Raw genomic sequence first — 16824 nt, 5'->3', positions numbered from 1 at the left:
AGGGAGAGAAAAATCCAAAATATTTAATTAATTTAGAAAAAAAGGGCAGGCAAAAACACTTCCATATGTAAATTAATGATCAATAATACTCCCAATGAAAATCCTAAACAAATCTCTCAGCATGTTGCCCAGTTTTATCAGAATCTGGATACATCAGCCCAGTCAACTTCCAATACAGATATGCTAAGATATGCTAAAGATTTCAGGGATTTTTGTGACAAGTTAGCTGAAATTGAGTTGAGACTGCATTAAAAGCCTTAATGAAAATAGGTCCCCTGGAAATGGTTTAATTAGCAAGTTTTAGAAAGCTTTCAATGATAAATTGATCCCTTTCATTCTTGCTATGTTCCAAGAATCAATAGGAAAAGGGGAGTTACCAGCTTCCTTAAAGCAAGGTGTAATTACTTTTGATTCCGAAAACTAATAAGGATAGTCTTTATATCGACAACTGGAGACCCATTAGCCAGTTGAAATAATGGGAAATTATTTGCCCTTGTATTTTCTAAGAGGTTGAAACAAGACTTGCATCATAATTTATGAAGAACAATCAGGTTTTATGCATGGTCGACACATTAGTAATAACATCAGGTTGATCTTAGATATGATTGACTATAATGACCTCATCCTTGATGATAGTTTTCTTATGGTTGTTGATTTTTATAAAGCTTTTTACACTGTAGAACATGAGTTTATGTTCAAAGCAATACGTTTTTTGGGGGTTTGGTGACTTTTTTTTAAAGCAGTCCAAACTTTATATCATGGTTGTACTAGCTCTGTAAAATTAGCTCACGGGACATCCAAAATATTTAATATTGGGCGTGGCATTAGGCAGGGCTGCCCAGTTAGTCAATTTATATTGGTTACTCATATTATGGCTCTTCATATCAGGAAAGGGAATTTTCAAGGTGTTTCAGCACTTGGCAATGAATTTAAACTATATAAACTGGCTGATGATACCACCATATTTTTTGAGACAGGAATGAGGTTTCTGAAGCAGTTTCCTGTATTGAAGACCTTTCCTTAATTTCGGGTTTGAAAATGTATATCAATAAGCCAGTCTTATTTCCACTCAAGGATTGTTTTTTTCCAGAAGTATATGGTATCTCATTTAAAGATAAGGTTACTTATCTTGGAATTGTTACATGCAAGGATGAAAAACAAAGGAGTGAATTAAACTTTAACCCCATTGAAAAAACCAAAGAAATTTAACCTCTGGTTGCTGAGAGATATTTCATTATACGGTCGGGTTTTATTGTCCAAAGCTGAAGGGTTATCCAGATCGGGTTGTCTCATTATCGCTTGAATTATCCCCTAAAATTATAAAGAACTTAGATAAGATTCTTTATAATTTTATTTGGAGGAACAAGCCTCACCATCTATAGAAAGATATTCTCACTAATACCAAAGAACAAGGTCTTGAGGTTTTAGATTTCAATACTCTAAATAATATTTTTAAAATAAACTGGATTCTGAAGTATATTAAGAACCAGAACAGTATTTGGAATGTCTTCCCTAAGTATTTATTTGACTCTGTTGGTGGTTTAGACATTTTGCTTCAATGTCATTTTGATGTTGATAAAATCCCAGTAAAATTGGCCAAATTTCATAAGCAGGCAATTGTAGCTTGGATGTTAGCGTATAAACACAATTTTCCCCTCACAGATACTTTCTATGAAACAACAGAGATATATGATTTAAAAGTAAGTATGTTTTTTCATAACTGCTTTGAGAATAAAATTATTTTGGTTGGTAAGTTACTGAATGAGGATGGAAATCCACTCTCATATGGGGAATTTCATGATAAGTTTAAAATTCCCAAAAACCCCGAAAGAATATGCAATTTTTTGAGATGCGATTCCAATGGGGGGGTTGTATATATTTTTTATTTATTCCTGTGGTTGATGTAACAGATGTACATAAAAATAAATTAATTGGCAATATTAACATCAAAGATAAATGTAGTAATAAACAGATTAGGAATATTGTTTTGTTGTGATACTACAAATCCCTCAGCAAGGTTATTTTGGTTAAATATCTATGGTGATATACAATTAGGGAAAGCATGGAAAATTGCTAACAAATATGTATCAGTAACAAGGTAAGGGAAGTTTCATTTAAAACGATACATAGAATTTATCCTGTGAAACATGTTTTATAAAGATTCAAGCTGAATATTGGCTGTAAATGTCATTTCTGTGGAGTGGAGAAGGAGACCATATTGAATTTGTTTTTGCCTGTATTTATTGTAGATTTATTCGGATTGACATATAATTCTATTTAAAAAAATATATAGGACTGGTTGTACAAGTTAATGGTTTTGATAAAATGATTTATTTCAAAAATTCTGAAATAGTATCGCTATACTAAATAGTATCTAGATACTGGTGTCCAGGCCCTTCGAATTATTAGGCATGGCGCTTGTAACGCCAGGGTAGTGGGTTCGATCCCCGGGACCACCCATACGTAGAATGTATGCACACATGACTGTAAGTCGCTTTGGATAAAAGCGTCTGCTAAATGGCATATATTATTATTATATTATTAGTTTCACCTTCATTCTTGGGCTAGCTTGCCTACTGCAGTGGGAGAGAACACGTTTGTCAAATGATACATTGTTGTACATTGCTGTACAGGTCGTAGAGGTAAAACAGGTAGGTTGAGACAAACCCAACTGTTGCAAACCAAATAGTAGTATGGAGAAAAAAAATAGTGTAGACGCTTTTTTCCCCGAGGAAGATTAAGGTTATGAATTTTCTGGGTTGCGGGACATACCACGTCGTCGGCTGGTATGGCGGCGGAAGTTGTCCCACAAGCAACATCCACGATGCAAACAACCCTTTGTATCATTCTGAATAACGAATCCAGTTCGCCTTGCTAATTGTTGCCTGATGAGATTGTCATACGGACTTGCTACCTACCTACTCGTAAAATAGCTTTAACGCAGTCCGTCTGCTTCAACATAACGTAGTAGTGACTTAGTTAACTGACATTCGCTTTACTGGTAGTTAACCAACGTTACTTCCTTCTGCGCAGCTTTATTAAAATGCCACTTATTGATACTGAACTCCAGTGCTCGGGTGGGGAGTGTCTGTTTTAGCTAACGCTAGCAAGGAATACATTTCTATCTGGGTAGCTATCTTACCTAGCTATCTTACCTTACCTAAGAAAAATCGTTAGTTATGTGCTCAATAAAAGGTACATTAATCTGAACCCTAACTTTAGGTTTGATCTGATAACTTGTGCAGTGGTTAACGTTAACTTGCTTGAGCCAGACACACGGTGCAGCGGAGACTCAGTCAGATCCAATCGCCTAGTTTACTTTCCTACATAACGAGTTAAACTGGTTAACTGTAACTAGTTAGCATCTGACGGGGCCACTTCACGGCCCTCTACTATTACTTGCCGAATCAATCGTCATGTCGACCTTTAAATTACCGTTCGGATGATAATCACTCGTTTCCCAGTCATTCCACAAAACATCATGCTGTTAACTAGAATAATGAATCATAAGCCACTGGTTAATGTTAGATCACGGACATTGGGCCCTACCTCTGCTCGCTAGCCTAGGTAACTACTAGCTAACGCTAGTTAGCATCTATTTTGTCTGTCATCTCGACCCTCCGGTCAGTTACAAATCCTTTCGATCGAAACCGCTCTCGGGAGATACTACCATATTACGTCCACCGACACACGTTCACATCAATATGAGGCAGCGAATAATCCGTTTCAAAACTCACCATCTGCTCCAACGTTTTGTCCTCCATCTCCGGCTCCATATTCTTGTTCCCCGAAACTCACTCGCTGCGAAAAATGGAAACCCAGCCCTGCGTCGGCCTGCAGCTGATATGACGTCACAGAAGACAGGATTGGGGAGGGGTTCAACTCAAGCATAGATGCACTTGGTTGGTCAAACATTATAATGAAGGTGTTGTTGTCATGTGCTATTTCGTGGTTGGCTCTTTTCTGCTGCTAAGACATAGATGTTGTGTGCTTGTTAGTAGAGGGTCTACCTGAGCATAGTGCTGCGCAGATTGTGTGATATATACATGACTTCCACTTCGAAAAGACTAGTTTACAACAATCCTTCATGATGTAAAGAGTAGCGAATCTATACTGTGCCTGGGATTGGGGAGATGATTGATAGTTAAATAAATACAAATTGGCTTAACTCTTTATATTATAGTAGTATAATGATGCCTTCTACTTAGCAATTATTATGTTGGCAAGGGTTGGACATTGATTAATGTAACACATTTCCCTTTAAGCAGTGAAGAGAATAGTCTATTATTCACAGATCAGTGATATACCAATACACTGAACAATTCCTTTTGAAAACACTGCAAAATACAATATTTACTTGGTGTGTACTGAATAAGCCCTGAATTAAACTGCACACCCCTGAAGAAAACACAAGAAAGGGCTAGAGGTGTCACTACTCCAGATGGCCAATGTTCTGAAAGAGCTGCAAAATCTGAACCCCTACAAATCAGCCAGGCTAGACAATCTGGACCCTCTCTTTCTAAAATTATCCACCACAATTGTTGCAACCCCTATTCCTAGCCTGTTCAACCTCTCATGTCATCTGAGATCCCCAAAGATTGGAAAACTGCCGCAGTCATCCCCCTCTTCAAAGGGGGAGACAATCTAGACCCAAACTGTTACAGACCTATATCCATCCTACCCTGCCTTTCTAAGGACTTTGAAAGCCAAGTTAACAAACCGATCACAGACCATTTCAAATCCCACCGTACCTTCTCCGCTATGCAATGTGGTTTCCGAGCTGGTCATGGGTGCACGTCAGCCACGCTCAATGTCCTAAACGATATCATAACCGCCATCGATAAGAGACAATACTGTACATCTGTATTCATTGAGCTGGCCAAGGCTTTCGACTCTGTCAATCACCACATTCTTATCGACAGACTCAACAGCCTTGGTTTCTCAAATGACTGCCTTGCCTGCTTCATCAACTACTTCTCAAATTGAGTTCAGTGTGTCAAATCGGAGGGCCTGTTGTCCGGACCTCTGGAAGTCTCTATGGGGGTGCCACAGGGTTCAATTCTCAAGCCGACTCTTCTCTGTATACATCAATGATGTCACTCTTGCTGCTGGTGATTCTCTGATCTATCTCTACGCAGACGACACAATTCTGTATACTTCTGGCCCTTCTTTGGACACTGTGTTAACTAACCTCCAAACGATCTTCAATGCCATACAACACTCCTTCCGTGGCCGTCATCTGTTATTAAATGCTAGTAAAACATGCTCTTTCACCGATCGCTGCCTGCCCAACCAGCATCACTACTCTGGACGGTTCTGACTTAGAATGTGGACAAATACAAATACCTAGGTGTCTGGTTAGATTGTAAACTCTCCTTCCAGACTCACATTAAGCATCTCCAATCCAAAATTAAATCTGGAATCGGCTTCCCATTTCGCAACAAAGCATCCTTCACTCATGCTGCCAAACATACCCTCGTAAAACTGACTATCCTACTGATCCTTGACTTCGGCGATGTAATTTACAAAATAACATCCAACACGCTACTCAACAAATTGGATGCAGTCCATCACAGTGCCATCCGTTTTGTCAAAAAAAGCCCCATATACTACCCACCACTGCGACCTTACGCTCTTGTTGGATGGCCCTCGCTTCATATTCATCGGCAAACCCACTGGCTCCAGGTCATCTAAGTCTTTGCTAGGTAAAGTCCCACCTTATCTCAGCTCACTGGTCACTATAGCAGCACCCACCCGTAGCACGCGCTCTAGCAGGTATCACTGGTCACCTCCAAAGCCAAATCCTCCTTTGGCCACCTTTCCTTCCAATTCTCTGCTGCCAATGACTGGAACGAATTACAAAAATCACTGAAGTTGGACTCTCATATCTCCGTCACTAACTTTTAGCACCAGCTGTCAGAGCAGCTCACAGATCACTGCACCTGTACATAACCCATCTGTAAAAAGCCCACCCAACTACCTCATCCCCATACTGTTATTTTTTTTGCTCCTTTGCACCCCATTATCTCTACTTGCACATTCATATTCTGCACATCTATCACACCAGTGTTTAATTGCTAAATTGTAATTATTTCTCCACTATGGCCTATTTATTGCTGTACCTTATTTGCACACACTGTATATAGATGTTCTATTGTGTTATGTACTGTATGTTTGTTTATTCCATGTGTAACTGTGTTGTGTCACACTGCTTTGCTTTATCTTGGTCAAGTCACAGTTAAACAATTCTCATTTACAACTGGCCGACCTGGTTAAATAAAGGTGAAAAAAAGACCCTGGTTCGATTCCAGGTTGTATCACAACTGGCCATGATTTGCAGTCGCGTAAGGCGGTGGACAATTGGCCCAGCGTCATCTGGGTTAGGGTTTGTCAGGGTAAGCAGTCATTGTAAGTAAGAATTTGTTCTTAACTGACTTGTCTAAAATAAAAGGTTAAAAAAAGGTAATATGCAGAAATAGCTCCCATAATCTTAATTTTCTGTAAATATAGGACATCCACTGGGACAACCAAAAGTCTTGACACCAGACTTGCAAACAATCAGGACATTTAATACGTCTCATACAAAATGGTGACAGATGAATAGATGAAATCTAGAAAATGTCATAATATGGGCTTGATGTTGCAAAGTAGACTCATCACATTCATAACTAGATAAAACTGCTCACTGTGTCCCAAAATGAACTATGGAGAACCATCACAACACACCATTCTTACGTGCCAGATTCAGACAATAGTCAAGGCCCTTAAAGCTTCTTTTTTTAAATATATATATCACATTCAATTTATTTTTTTAGACCATGCAAGCCACAATTACCCCCAAATAAACATCCATTGCCTCTGACCAAAATGTTCTGTGACTTGTTGGTAAGGAGAAACAGAGCTTGGCAGGAGTCTTTCAATCCAACAGTATGTAACAGTAGGGGAAGGGGGGGGCTGCACTCAACTTTTGTATTGGCAGTATCCACATTCTAGTTTCAATTGATGTCGATAGAACTAGAGGATTACTCATACCAGTAATATGCCTGGAAGTCAAGCCACACACAACTGCCTAACAACCACCACACTAGCTCTCAGATTGGTCAGTCTCCTGTCACTGTGCAATTCAGACAATCAATCACAGTTAACTTTGGACACAGATGCCTCTGGGGAACATGAAAGTATGCATGGTGCACAGCACTGAGGGCATGGTTCATTATACTGAATGAGACAGATTGGTGAGGGTGTGTAGTGTACAAGGCAATATAAAAACAGACAATGTAGCTGTACAATTCTAAATCTCAGCTCTGGGAAGTCTGTATGAGTAATAAAGGACACAGGTCCTCGAAATGAAAACCGGTACAAGAGAACAGTATAGGCTCAGAGTACAGCACCTGCAACAGTGGATAAATTACCAGAGGGGAAAATGGGACAAAAAGCAGGTACTGAATTAAAGATAGGAGGCAGGATATGGAAGTCAAGCAGTTCCAATTGAATTATTTTTTCCCTGCCCACTACATTTTATTTAAAAAAGGAAAACAAAATAATCAGAATCTCATAAAACACAACAGCAGCAAGTACCAGTAAAAAAAGACAAAAAGATAGAGGGAAATTGCATTGATAAGAAGAAAGTAGGGAGTGATGAGAAAAACAGGTTTCTATCACTGTGGCCTAGAGCAGGCCAAGCAGGCAGGAGGAGCATGGCCTTGCTGTCAGTCACTTTGAATCCGTCATTAAGTGGAGAGAAACAAACCAAGACAAGCTCCCTCCAAACAGGAGATTGAGTCACTGCTTCAAGTCAGGGATCCATTGATATATGGTATCACGTCTATCTCTTTTGTTTGAAGGTCTAGGTCTCTCTCCTGACGACTTGCTTTCCCCTCCACCAGTCTTGGTCAAATCAGGGAAAGCCTTCCAATTGATGAATATATTTTTTTTCCTCACGTCAGTCTCAACTACCTAGTAGTCATCCAAATCAAATAACTCATCATCTTCTCCTTGGTACTCTATGGCCTGGAAATCCACCCTGTACCGCAAGATCCCTGTAAAAAATAAATAAAATAAATAGTCTTACAAAAAAAAAAAAAACATTACATGTAAAGTGTTGGTCCCTTGTTTATGGAGCTAAAATACGAGATCACAGAAAACCATACACACAAAAAGCTAATTTCTCTCTAATGTTGCACAAATTTGTTTACATCCCTGTTAGTGATCATTTCTTCTTTGCCAAGATAATCCAGCCACCTGACAGGTGTGGCATATCAAGTAGCTGATTAAACAGCATGATCATTACACAGGTGCACCTTGTGCCAGGGACAATAAAAAAACACTAAAATGTGCAGTTTTGTTCCACAACACAATGCCAGATGCCTCAAGTTGAGGGAGAGTACAATTGGCATGCGGAATGCAGGAATGTCCACCGGAACGGTTGCCAGAGAATTTAATGTTAATTTCTTTACTATAAGCCACCTCCGTAGTTTTAGAGAATTTGGCAGTACATCCAACCGGCCTCACAACCGCAGTCCACGTGTATGGTATCATGTGGGCGAGTGATTTGCTGATGTCAACATTGTAAACAGAGTGCCCCATGTGAAATCCATGATTAGGGCCTAATGTATTCATTTAAATCGACTGATTTCCTTATAAACTGTACTTCAGTAAAATCTTTGAAATTGTTGCATTTATATTTTTGTTCAGTATAATTACTCTGCAGAGGTGCATTACACTGCCAATCTACACTGACATTTTTATTCATTTGCATGAACCCAGAATAAACCCACCCAAAATAGTAAAAGCATTTAGTTATGAATGTATACTTAAACCCTTACCCCCAATTCCACCAAAGCCTTTTACAAACTGGGATCCTTCTTGGCTCTTGTCAGTGACAATCTCCAGACAGGCTCCAAACTTCTTATAGCTATTGGCGAACCATTCAAGTAATGGCAAGCTCTCGATCAGCTCATGGTCCTGACCAGTCTGTAGAAATAAACCCACAACCAAAAAGTTGAACATGAAAAATTGGAGGAGATCCTTTTGTGATGAGAATTCTCCATGTAAAAGTGGTGGATGCGAACACAGGAAGTAGATTAAATTTCTCTTCAATTTTGCTTACATCACATTTTGAGGTCCTCTAGAAAATCTGGGACCACAACAGAAATTCCTTCATACACTTGTGTTGGTTATGGAAAGATAATGACTCCTCACTGACCTCTTTGTCTGTGAAGTGAGACTTGTCTTTCTCTTGCTCTGGCGTCAAATACAACGTCTTCTCATCTGAATCAGTAGAAGAGGTTGAACAGAACAGAGGGGCAAGAAATAAAAACATGTTAAGACAAGAATCCCTCAACTGGTTGCACTTTGTAGTGTGTGTCGAGCACATTTACATACCGGTACCCTTCTCCGCCATAGCAAGTCCCTCTGCTCCATGGCAACGTAGGATGTATCTCATGGTATCCAGGTTCTCATAAACAATCAGGATCTCAACAGCACCCATTTCCATGGCTTTCAGTGTGTCTTCCACCCCAAAGCAGTACTTCCCCGTATCCTGGCTGATCTCATCAAAGTATCGTCCTGGGAGAAAAGGTCCTCTATATTATCAATATGACAACAGGATGGAGTAGACATTCATGCAAATTAACAACAGATCAGATGTACTGAATACAAGTACCTATTAGTTTCTTCTCCTGGATGAATTTGACATTGGTAAGCACTTCTGCGGACAGTTCAATGGCCTGGTTGAAGCCATTCTCCCCACCATATGATATGTCAACCAGCTTCAGGATCTTAGCTTGAAGCCTCTGAATGGACACGAGTCAAACAGTCATCAGTGAAAAAACAGATCACATAGCAGCCATATAAATGCTACAATGGCACCAGAAAGACGTGGAATGGTGGGTCTGGAGTTACTGACCGGGTCAAACATGTCTGACTGGCTGAGCTCCGTCTTGAAGTCAGCTGAACCAGCTAAGACCATGCCTGCTACGTTGACCTTGTCGTTGCACAAAAAAAGCGTGGCTGCCGTCTCTGCCACCTTCCGCACGTAGTTATGTCTCTTCTCCATCCTCAAACGAGCAAATCGCAAGGCAGACTGTCCTCCTCTGCCTGAAAGAGAGCTGTTTGTTATACATGGTTGTGGGGACAGGCTGTAATTGTGTTCATGAGTGCATGTGAATATAGGGCTTTTACCGTGCTTCTTGGGTAGGTCCACTGTGAACTTATGCAGCACCTCCCTGGTGTTGCCCTGTAGGGTTCCGAAGAGGGCGCCACTTCCATCAATCACAATGAAACCAAACTTGCTGTCATCTGAGAGCAATGCTGTAAGAGCCTGGGAGAGAGACAGAAAATGCATGTAATATAATTTTAAAAATCTAATTGGAAAGGTGGTCAATATTTTGACTGTTTTGGCTATACCGAACATCACGCTACATACAGAAAGCCATGTTTCTTCACCAAAACAAGCAAAACAATCATGAAACCGTTAGGAGTGTTGTTTCGATAGTGCAATGCAATCCAAAACTCCATATTTCCCAGTCAAATAGCCCAATGGGAAATATAGAGTGAGGTGAGAAAACAATGGACAGAGGGGTGTTGAACAACCTTACCTCTGTATGGAACTTGTTGTCACAGAGATACAGAGAAGTGTTGATGGGTTTAAAAGGCTCAAAGTCGATATTGACTTTTTTCTCTTTGCCCTCATCAGTCACAATGGTGCCACAGTACACAACCAAGCCGTTGGGAGGCACTGCAGGGTAAAAAAAACAAGTTGGAGCTCAGAGACCAAATCAAAATGTATTGGTCACATACATGTGTTGAGGAGATGTTATTGCGGGTGTAGCGAAATTCTTGTATTCTAGACCACTAGAATGAATGGAGAAATTACATTTACATTTAAGTCATTTAGCAGACGCCATAACCCAGCCAGGACCACCCCAAATTACTTCATATAGGAGAGATAGTAGTTACAACCTGACTTCACACACCTTTATGGTAGAGTTTTAGTCTCTGCTGTACAGAGGTGATGGCTCCAAGCACAGAGAGCCTGTTGACTCTGCTTTTAATGTTGGATGCAGTGCCAAACTCATCAGCCAACATCTTGGCCACTCTGGAGATCTGGTCCTTAGGTGGGATGATCAGGGATATCATACTCGTGCCATTCCTGAGAGGAGATCAATTGCATTAAACTCACTTTTAAAAACAAGGCATATTCTAACACCTCCTTTGAGTTGTAATATAAGCTGCAAAGTAACTCAGGCAAAATGATGTCTGCAAGCTATTCATTTAAACTTTTACAACTGTAAAAAAAGGGAACATGAGTCTCCCGAGTAGCGCAGTGGTCTAACGCACTGGTTCGCAGTGCTCGAGGCGTCACTGCAGATTCGAGTTCGATCCCGAAATAGGTCACAGCCAGCCGCGACCAGTAGACCCATGAGGCGGCGCACAATTGGCCCAGCGCTGTCCGGGTTAGGGGAGGGTTTGGCTGGCCGGGATGTCCTTGTCCCATCGAGCTCTAGCATGCACGCTGACACGGTCGCCTGTTGTACTGTGTTTCCTTGGACACATAGTGTGGCTGGCTTCTGGGTTAAGTGAGCACTGTGTCAAGAATCAGTGCGGCTTGAAAGAGTCGTGTTTCGGGGGACGCATGGCTCTCTACCGTCGCCTCTCGAGTCAGTACGGGAGCTGCAGCGATGGGAAAAGACTAACTAGCAATTGGAATTCACGAAAAAGTACACACAAAAATATATTTTCAAAAAGGACCAACAGGTTGTCTTGCTTAACCTGCCTTTCATGTAAAGGAGTCCTATTTAGCAAAGCATGTCCTTTTCATACAAGTATAGCATCAAACCAGACTGCTCTAAAGCAAGTTCTTACGACCGGTTTTCAGATGAGGAAATTACTAAAGTAGGTGAAGGTCATGCCATGGCTAACATCTACATAACAATAAAAACATTTTTTACAGCGTTACAAATTTTCTCAACACAAGAATGTGAGCAGTTTTAATATTTTAGGTTTCTGCAAATGCTTTTAAAATCAGGAAGTTCTACACAAGATGAACTCAACACACAATAATTAACAATCAATCAGATCAAGTTTGCAGGGAACATAACTAAGCCCAGCAGCAATTTTACCTCCTCGTCGTATCTCCCACGCGTATGTAAAGACATGCCCGCATCCAGACATGCGCGCGTGTGGGCCATCCAGACATGCACGCGTGTGGGCCATCCAGACATGCACGCGTGTGGGCCATCCAGACATGCACGCGTGTGGGCCATCCAGACATGCACGCGTGTGGGCCATCCAGACATGCACGCGTGTGGGCCATCCAGACATGCACGCGTGTGGGCCATCCAGACATGCACGCGTGTGGGCCATCCAGACATGCACGCGTGTGGGCCATCCAGACATGCACGCGTGTGGGCCATCCAGACATGCACGCGTGTGGGCCATCCAGACATGCACGCGTGTGGGCCATCCAGACATGCACGCGTGTGGGCCATCCAGACATGCACGCGTGTGGGCCATCCAGACATGCACGCGTGTGGGCCATCCAGACATGCACGCCATCCAGACATGCACGCGTGTGGGCCATCCAGACATGCACGCGTGTGGGCCATCCAGACATGCACGCGTGTGGGCCATCCAGACATGCACGCGTGTGGGCCATCCAGACATGCACGCGTGTGGGCCATCCAGACATGCACGCGTGTGGGCCATCCAGACATGCACGCGTGTGGGCCATCCAGACATGCACGCGTGTGGGCCATCCAGACATGCACGCGTGCCATCCAGACATGCACGCGTGTGGGCCATCCAGACATGCACGCGTGTGGGCCATCCAGACATGCACGCGTGTGGGCCATCCAGACATGCACGCGTGTGGGCCATCCAGACATGCACGCGTGTGGGCCATCCAGACATGCACGCGTGTGGGCCATCCAGACATGCACGCGTGTGGGCCATCCAGACATGCACGCGTGTGGGCCATCCAGACTGACTTAATTACCAACCAGAGTTTTTTTGCATGAACAATATTTTAACATTTACTTGTTAGTACTGTATTAAAGCACTACCACATACCTACAAAAACATACATATCATTAAGACTTGGCCCTGATTGTAAAAAGATAGACGGTTTTATAGTGAGAGTGTGACCTTGCCCAAGTAGTATTTCCACATTTTTGGGGGTTTTGACCACCATGTTGACATTACAAACTTGTTGCTGTACCTAGTCAAGAGGGTGAAGGTCACAGTAGTTTGTGTACTAGGTAAACTCATTATTAAACAACTTGACCCACTGACCTACACAGAAACCTCAGGTCACGACTTGCTTAACAGGATACATCTAGGGCAGGTTTTCCCAAGCAAGCCAGGCATGTCCTTTTTAATTCAACTATAGCATCAAACCTGACCGCTCTAAGGCGAGCTCTTATGGCAGGTTCAGATGAGGACATTAGTACAGGCCTAATGGGAGCGTGACCTTCCCAGTCTTCATATTTCCACATTTTTGTTTTGGCCACAATGTTGACAATACAAACTTGTTGCTGTTCCTAGTCAAGGGGGTGAAGGTCACAGTATTCTGTACACTGACTGAATTCATTAAACAATTTGACCCACTGGACTATATAGATAACCACCCAGGGCAAAAGAGTGCTCATGCACAAGTCAGGTGTGGAATTTAGCTAAGCGAAGTTCCCAAGTTGGATCCAGGTCAAAAGTAATGCTTAGGAATTGCTTGACCCTTTGCTCTAAATTAAACTCCATTGTCAGCTACTCTGGCTGAGTGACAGGTCTATTACCAGCTATTAAAAGGCCTATTTATGTGACACTGACTGCTAAAAACTTGATCAGCAAAAACCTGCCTGAAATTATATCACGTTTTACTTTAAAGCAGCAAAATTGCCCATTGTCACGCTTTTTTAAAATGTAGACCAACTAGATAGCGTTGGGCATCAGCTATGAGATTGTTAAAACCAAAACAAAGTGTAGATTCAGATTGTATTATCAGCTAGCTAACTGTGAATGTCAGACACCACTAGTACACGCATTGCCAGCTTGGTAGCTGAAGGTAAAGAAGTCATTCTAGTTACACAACTAATAGCAAGCTAGCTAACGTTACGTAGATCAATGCCAAGTAATCTAGCTGGTTAGCTAACTAGCTAGTTACGCGTTGAAATAAATACTAAAACTATTAACGTCATTTGCTAGCTAGATAATGTTAATTTGTATGGGCCTTGTACTAGCTTCCACATAGGTAGTAGCTAGTTAGCTACTAAGTTAGCCCCTTGTTTACTGGTTCAATGAGAAGAAGAAAGTCACTGACAACCCCATGCACTTGTCATGTCCACACGTACCCCCGAGCAGCTTCCAGACTTTTGATCAACTTCTTTATCTTCCATATCTCCACGTTCCTATCCGCTGCGTTGGGGTCGTCCGCCATTTCTTCCGTTGTCTATTCAGGACCTGGAAGGGTAGTAGTGGCAGCATTAAAAGACGGACTGCGATAACTAGTTAACACGGGCGACTTGTGCTAAGGCTCATGACAAATATAACAACATTACATTTTTAAAACTATTTCCACAACAGCAAGGACGATAATATTGGTCCAATTGATCTAGTCAGCAACAGGGTGATGTGTCTGTCTCGGTTGGAAAATCTCCTGGCTTTTAAATCCTACTCAGGCCCTAGAATCCACCTGCTCAAGTATTGCTGAATAATGTCAAAGTTATTAGAACGATAATATGCATATGAACCAAACACCAAATCCCCAAAATGACCACTCAAAAACACGCAACTGTACTTGCCCCAAAGCGCCGTTCTGTCTGCACTTTATCTCTCAAATGACAGCTATTTAGTAGTTGTCGTCAGCCCTGACGTTGTCGAGTAGTAGCTCCACTCAAGCCGGTTTGTTCTTGCTAGTACGCATGGTGCGATGGGCCCTCATGTCATGTTGGGGAGGTGGCTGGAATAATTCCGGTTCGGCATCACTTCCTGGAAACGCCATAGTTACGGTTGATTTAGAGATTTTTCATTGGGCTAAACAGTGGGTGGGTGGAGCAGAGAAAAAATAAGTACCAATACCAATGGTTTCCACTAGTTACCACAACCACAAAGTCAAATTGGCTAAATCTTAATTAAAGATTTATGAAAACAACAATGTGCTTTTTGGTCTTCTTTTAGGTTTATGGTTAGGCATAAGGTTCGCAGTGTGGTTAAAGTTAGGGTTGAGGTAAGGTTTAGGTTTAAAACCCGATGTTAAGAAGAGTAATCAATGGGCTCGTTTGTGAATTAAGGCTGAAGCAACCGACTCAGATCTGGCACCACAGGTTCAAAAGTGATGTGGCAAAATTCATACGTCTTTTCAGGGGGCTGGAGTTTTTCCTGTTCTCTTGACCTGGTCAGGTAAAACTCTGGATTCTATTCATAGGCTATGACAGGTTCCAATGTTAACTGTTTTTCTTACTGTCCCAAACACAATTTCTACTGGACTTGACATGATGTAGTGTTTAAATGCATTGGGATCATGAAGGGCCTACTATAGAGAGCAATAGTAATGGCGTTTTTTTGTTGACACGAAATCCACCAATGCTTGTTGGCCAAGGCCTATGTGGAAATGAATGGAGTTTTTGTATGGTTTTTGGATAATAGCCGAAAAATAAGGTCTGTGGTAAACACAACCTTATGAGATCTGATACGTTTTGATCTATGAGATCAGCTTATGTCACTTATGTGAACTTTGAAGCATTTATGTAATCAAATAAAACACTAAAGGCTTTACCACAGGAGGTTGGGGGCACCTTAATTGGGGAGGACAGGCTCGTGGTCATGGCTGGAAAGGGAGTTGAATTAGTGGAATGGTATCAAACAAATGGTTTCTATTTGTTTGATGCCATTCGATTTGCACCTTTCCAGCCATTATTATGAGCCATCCTCCTTTCAACAGCTACCACTGAGATTTGCAATTCTTAAAGGTAATATTTGCTGACTGATATTATCTCATAGAATAAAACGGATAAGATCTCCTAAGCTTGTCTTTCGGCGTTAATGCCAAAACCTATTATTTCCTCATACATTTTCCCTATAGGAATGGCTGAACGAACCAGAGGTAACTAATTTCCGTTTTTTAGGACTACAAGCTATCAAGCTCTACTGTGGCATGCTTTCTCTCTATATGCAGTTATTAATAGGCTATATTTGGTTATGATATGTATTAGCTGTTTAATGTAATTTAGCCATTCATCTATGTTTTGAGAAATTATATTAGTTGCGTTCAGTTTTGTTTCCGAAGAATGTCATTTTGAGAATAATAGGACGCTTCCCTTTAATAAGAAAATTGCGATCCATCGCCGAGAAGACGATCAAACGTGACAATCTAGAAGAAGTACAGGTTTCCATTAGATACGTACGACCTTACAGTAGACTGGCTAGTCAAGGTTAATGTGTATTTCATATTAGCTTTTTTTTCAGACTGTCGACAGTCAGTGGCGACCAGTCATTCAGGGCAGGTGCGGCAGAGCCCCACCTGTTTTGAGCCCCACCTATTTAGCAAAACATTTAATAAAACAATGTATATATACAGCTCCAGTCAAAAGTTTTTCTTTATTTGTACTATTTTCTACATTCTAGAATAATAGTGAAGACATCATAACTATAAAATAACACATGGAATCATGTAATAACCAAAAAAGTATTAAACAAATCTAAATATATTTTATATTTGAGATTCTTCCAAGTAGCCACCCTTTGCCGTGATGACAGCTTTGCACACTCTTGGTATTCTCTCAACCAGCTTCACCTGGAATGCCTTTCCAACAGTCAAGAAGGAGTTCCCAT

At 41.5% G+C, this 16824-nt stretch overlaps 2 protein-coding genes across 3 annotated transcripts in view; both read right to left on the bottom strand.

The window, feature by feature from the left end:
* Positions 1-3877, bottom strand: part of LOC124017534 (F-box and WD repeat domain-containing 11-B-like) — a 35719-nt gene extending 31842 nt beyond the window's left edge. The window contains exon 1 of the mRNA XM_046332745.1: positions 3738-3877. Within this exon, the coding sequence (XP_046188701.1) occupies positions 3738-3776 (39 nt within the window). The 5' untranslated portion in view covers positions 3777-3877. The remainder of the gene's footprint in view (positions 1-3737) is intronic.
* A 2671-nt stretch (positions 3878-6548) lies between these two features.
* Positions 6549-14953, bottom strand: LOC124017540 (eukaryotic peptide chain release factor subunit 1-like). 2 transcript variants are annotated; one of them, XM_046332754.1, is made up of 11 exons: positions 14796-14953; positions 14346-14454; positions 10977-11152; positions 10599-10738; positions 10183-10321; positions 9908-10098; positions 9665-9794; positions 9385-9567; positions 9206-9270; positions 8826-8973; positions 6549-8039 (listed from the first exon to the last, which is right to left on the bottom strand). In XM_046332754.1, exons 2-11 carry the CDS (start codon positions 14429-14431, stop codon positions 7957-7959), a joined length of 1341 nt encoding a protein of 446 aa, XP_046188710.1. In that variant the 5' UTR covers positions 14432-14454; positions 14796-14953; the 3' UTR covers positions 6549-7956. The 2 variants fall into 2 exon arrangements, with proteins under 2 accessions (XP_046188710.1, XP_046188711.1); XM_046332755.1 differs by lacking the exon at positions 14796-14953 and adding an exon at positions 14553-14686.
* Positions 14954-16824: the final 1871 nt, after the last annotated feature.

This window comes from Oncorhynchus gorbuscha, unplaced genomic scaffold (assembly GCF_021184085.1).
Source record: "Oncorhynchus gorbuscha isolate QuinsamMale2020 ecotype Even-year unplaced genomic scaffold, OgorEven_v1.0 Un_scaffold_27:::fragment_2:::debris, whole genome shotgun sequence".
Lineage (NCBI taxonomy): Eukaryota > Metazoa > Chordata > Actinopteri > Salmoniformes > Salmonidae > Oncorhynchus > Oncorhynchus gorbuscha.
Note: the sequence above shows the minus strand (reverse complement) of the source record. Positions and strands in the feature narration are given on the sequence as shown.

What these genes read in the sequence shown, in the direction of transcription:
- LOC124017540 (XM_046332754.1), bottom strand. Translation starts at nt 14,431, where the DNA reads ATGGCGGACGACCCCAACGCAGCGGATAGGAACGTGGAGATATGGAAG. An exon ending in GGACCTACCCAAGAAGCACG is followed by an intron (nt 10,099 to 10,182) that starts GTAAAAGCCCTA and finishes GCTCTCTTTCAG; the next exon opens with GCAGAGGAGGACAGTCTGCC. An exon ending in CCAGGAGAAGAAACTAATAG is followed by an intron (nt 9,568 to 9,664) that starts GTACTTGTATTC and finishes CTTTTCTCCCAG; the next exon opens with GACGATACTTTGATGAGATC.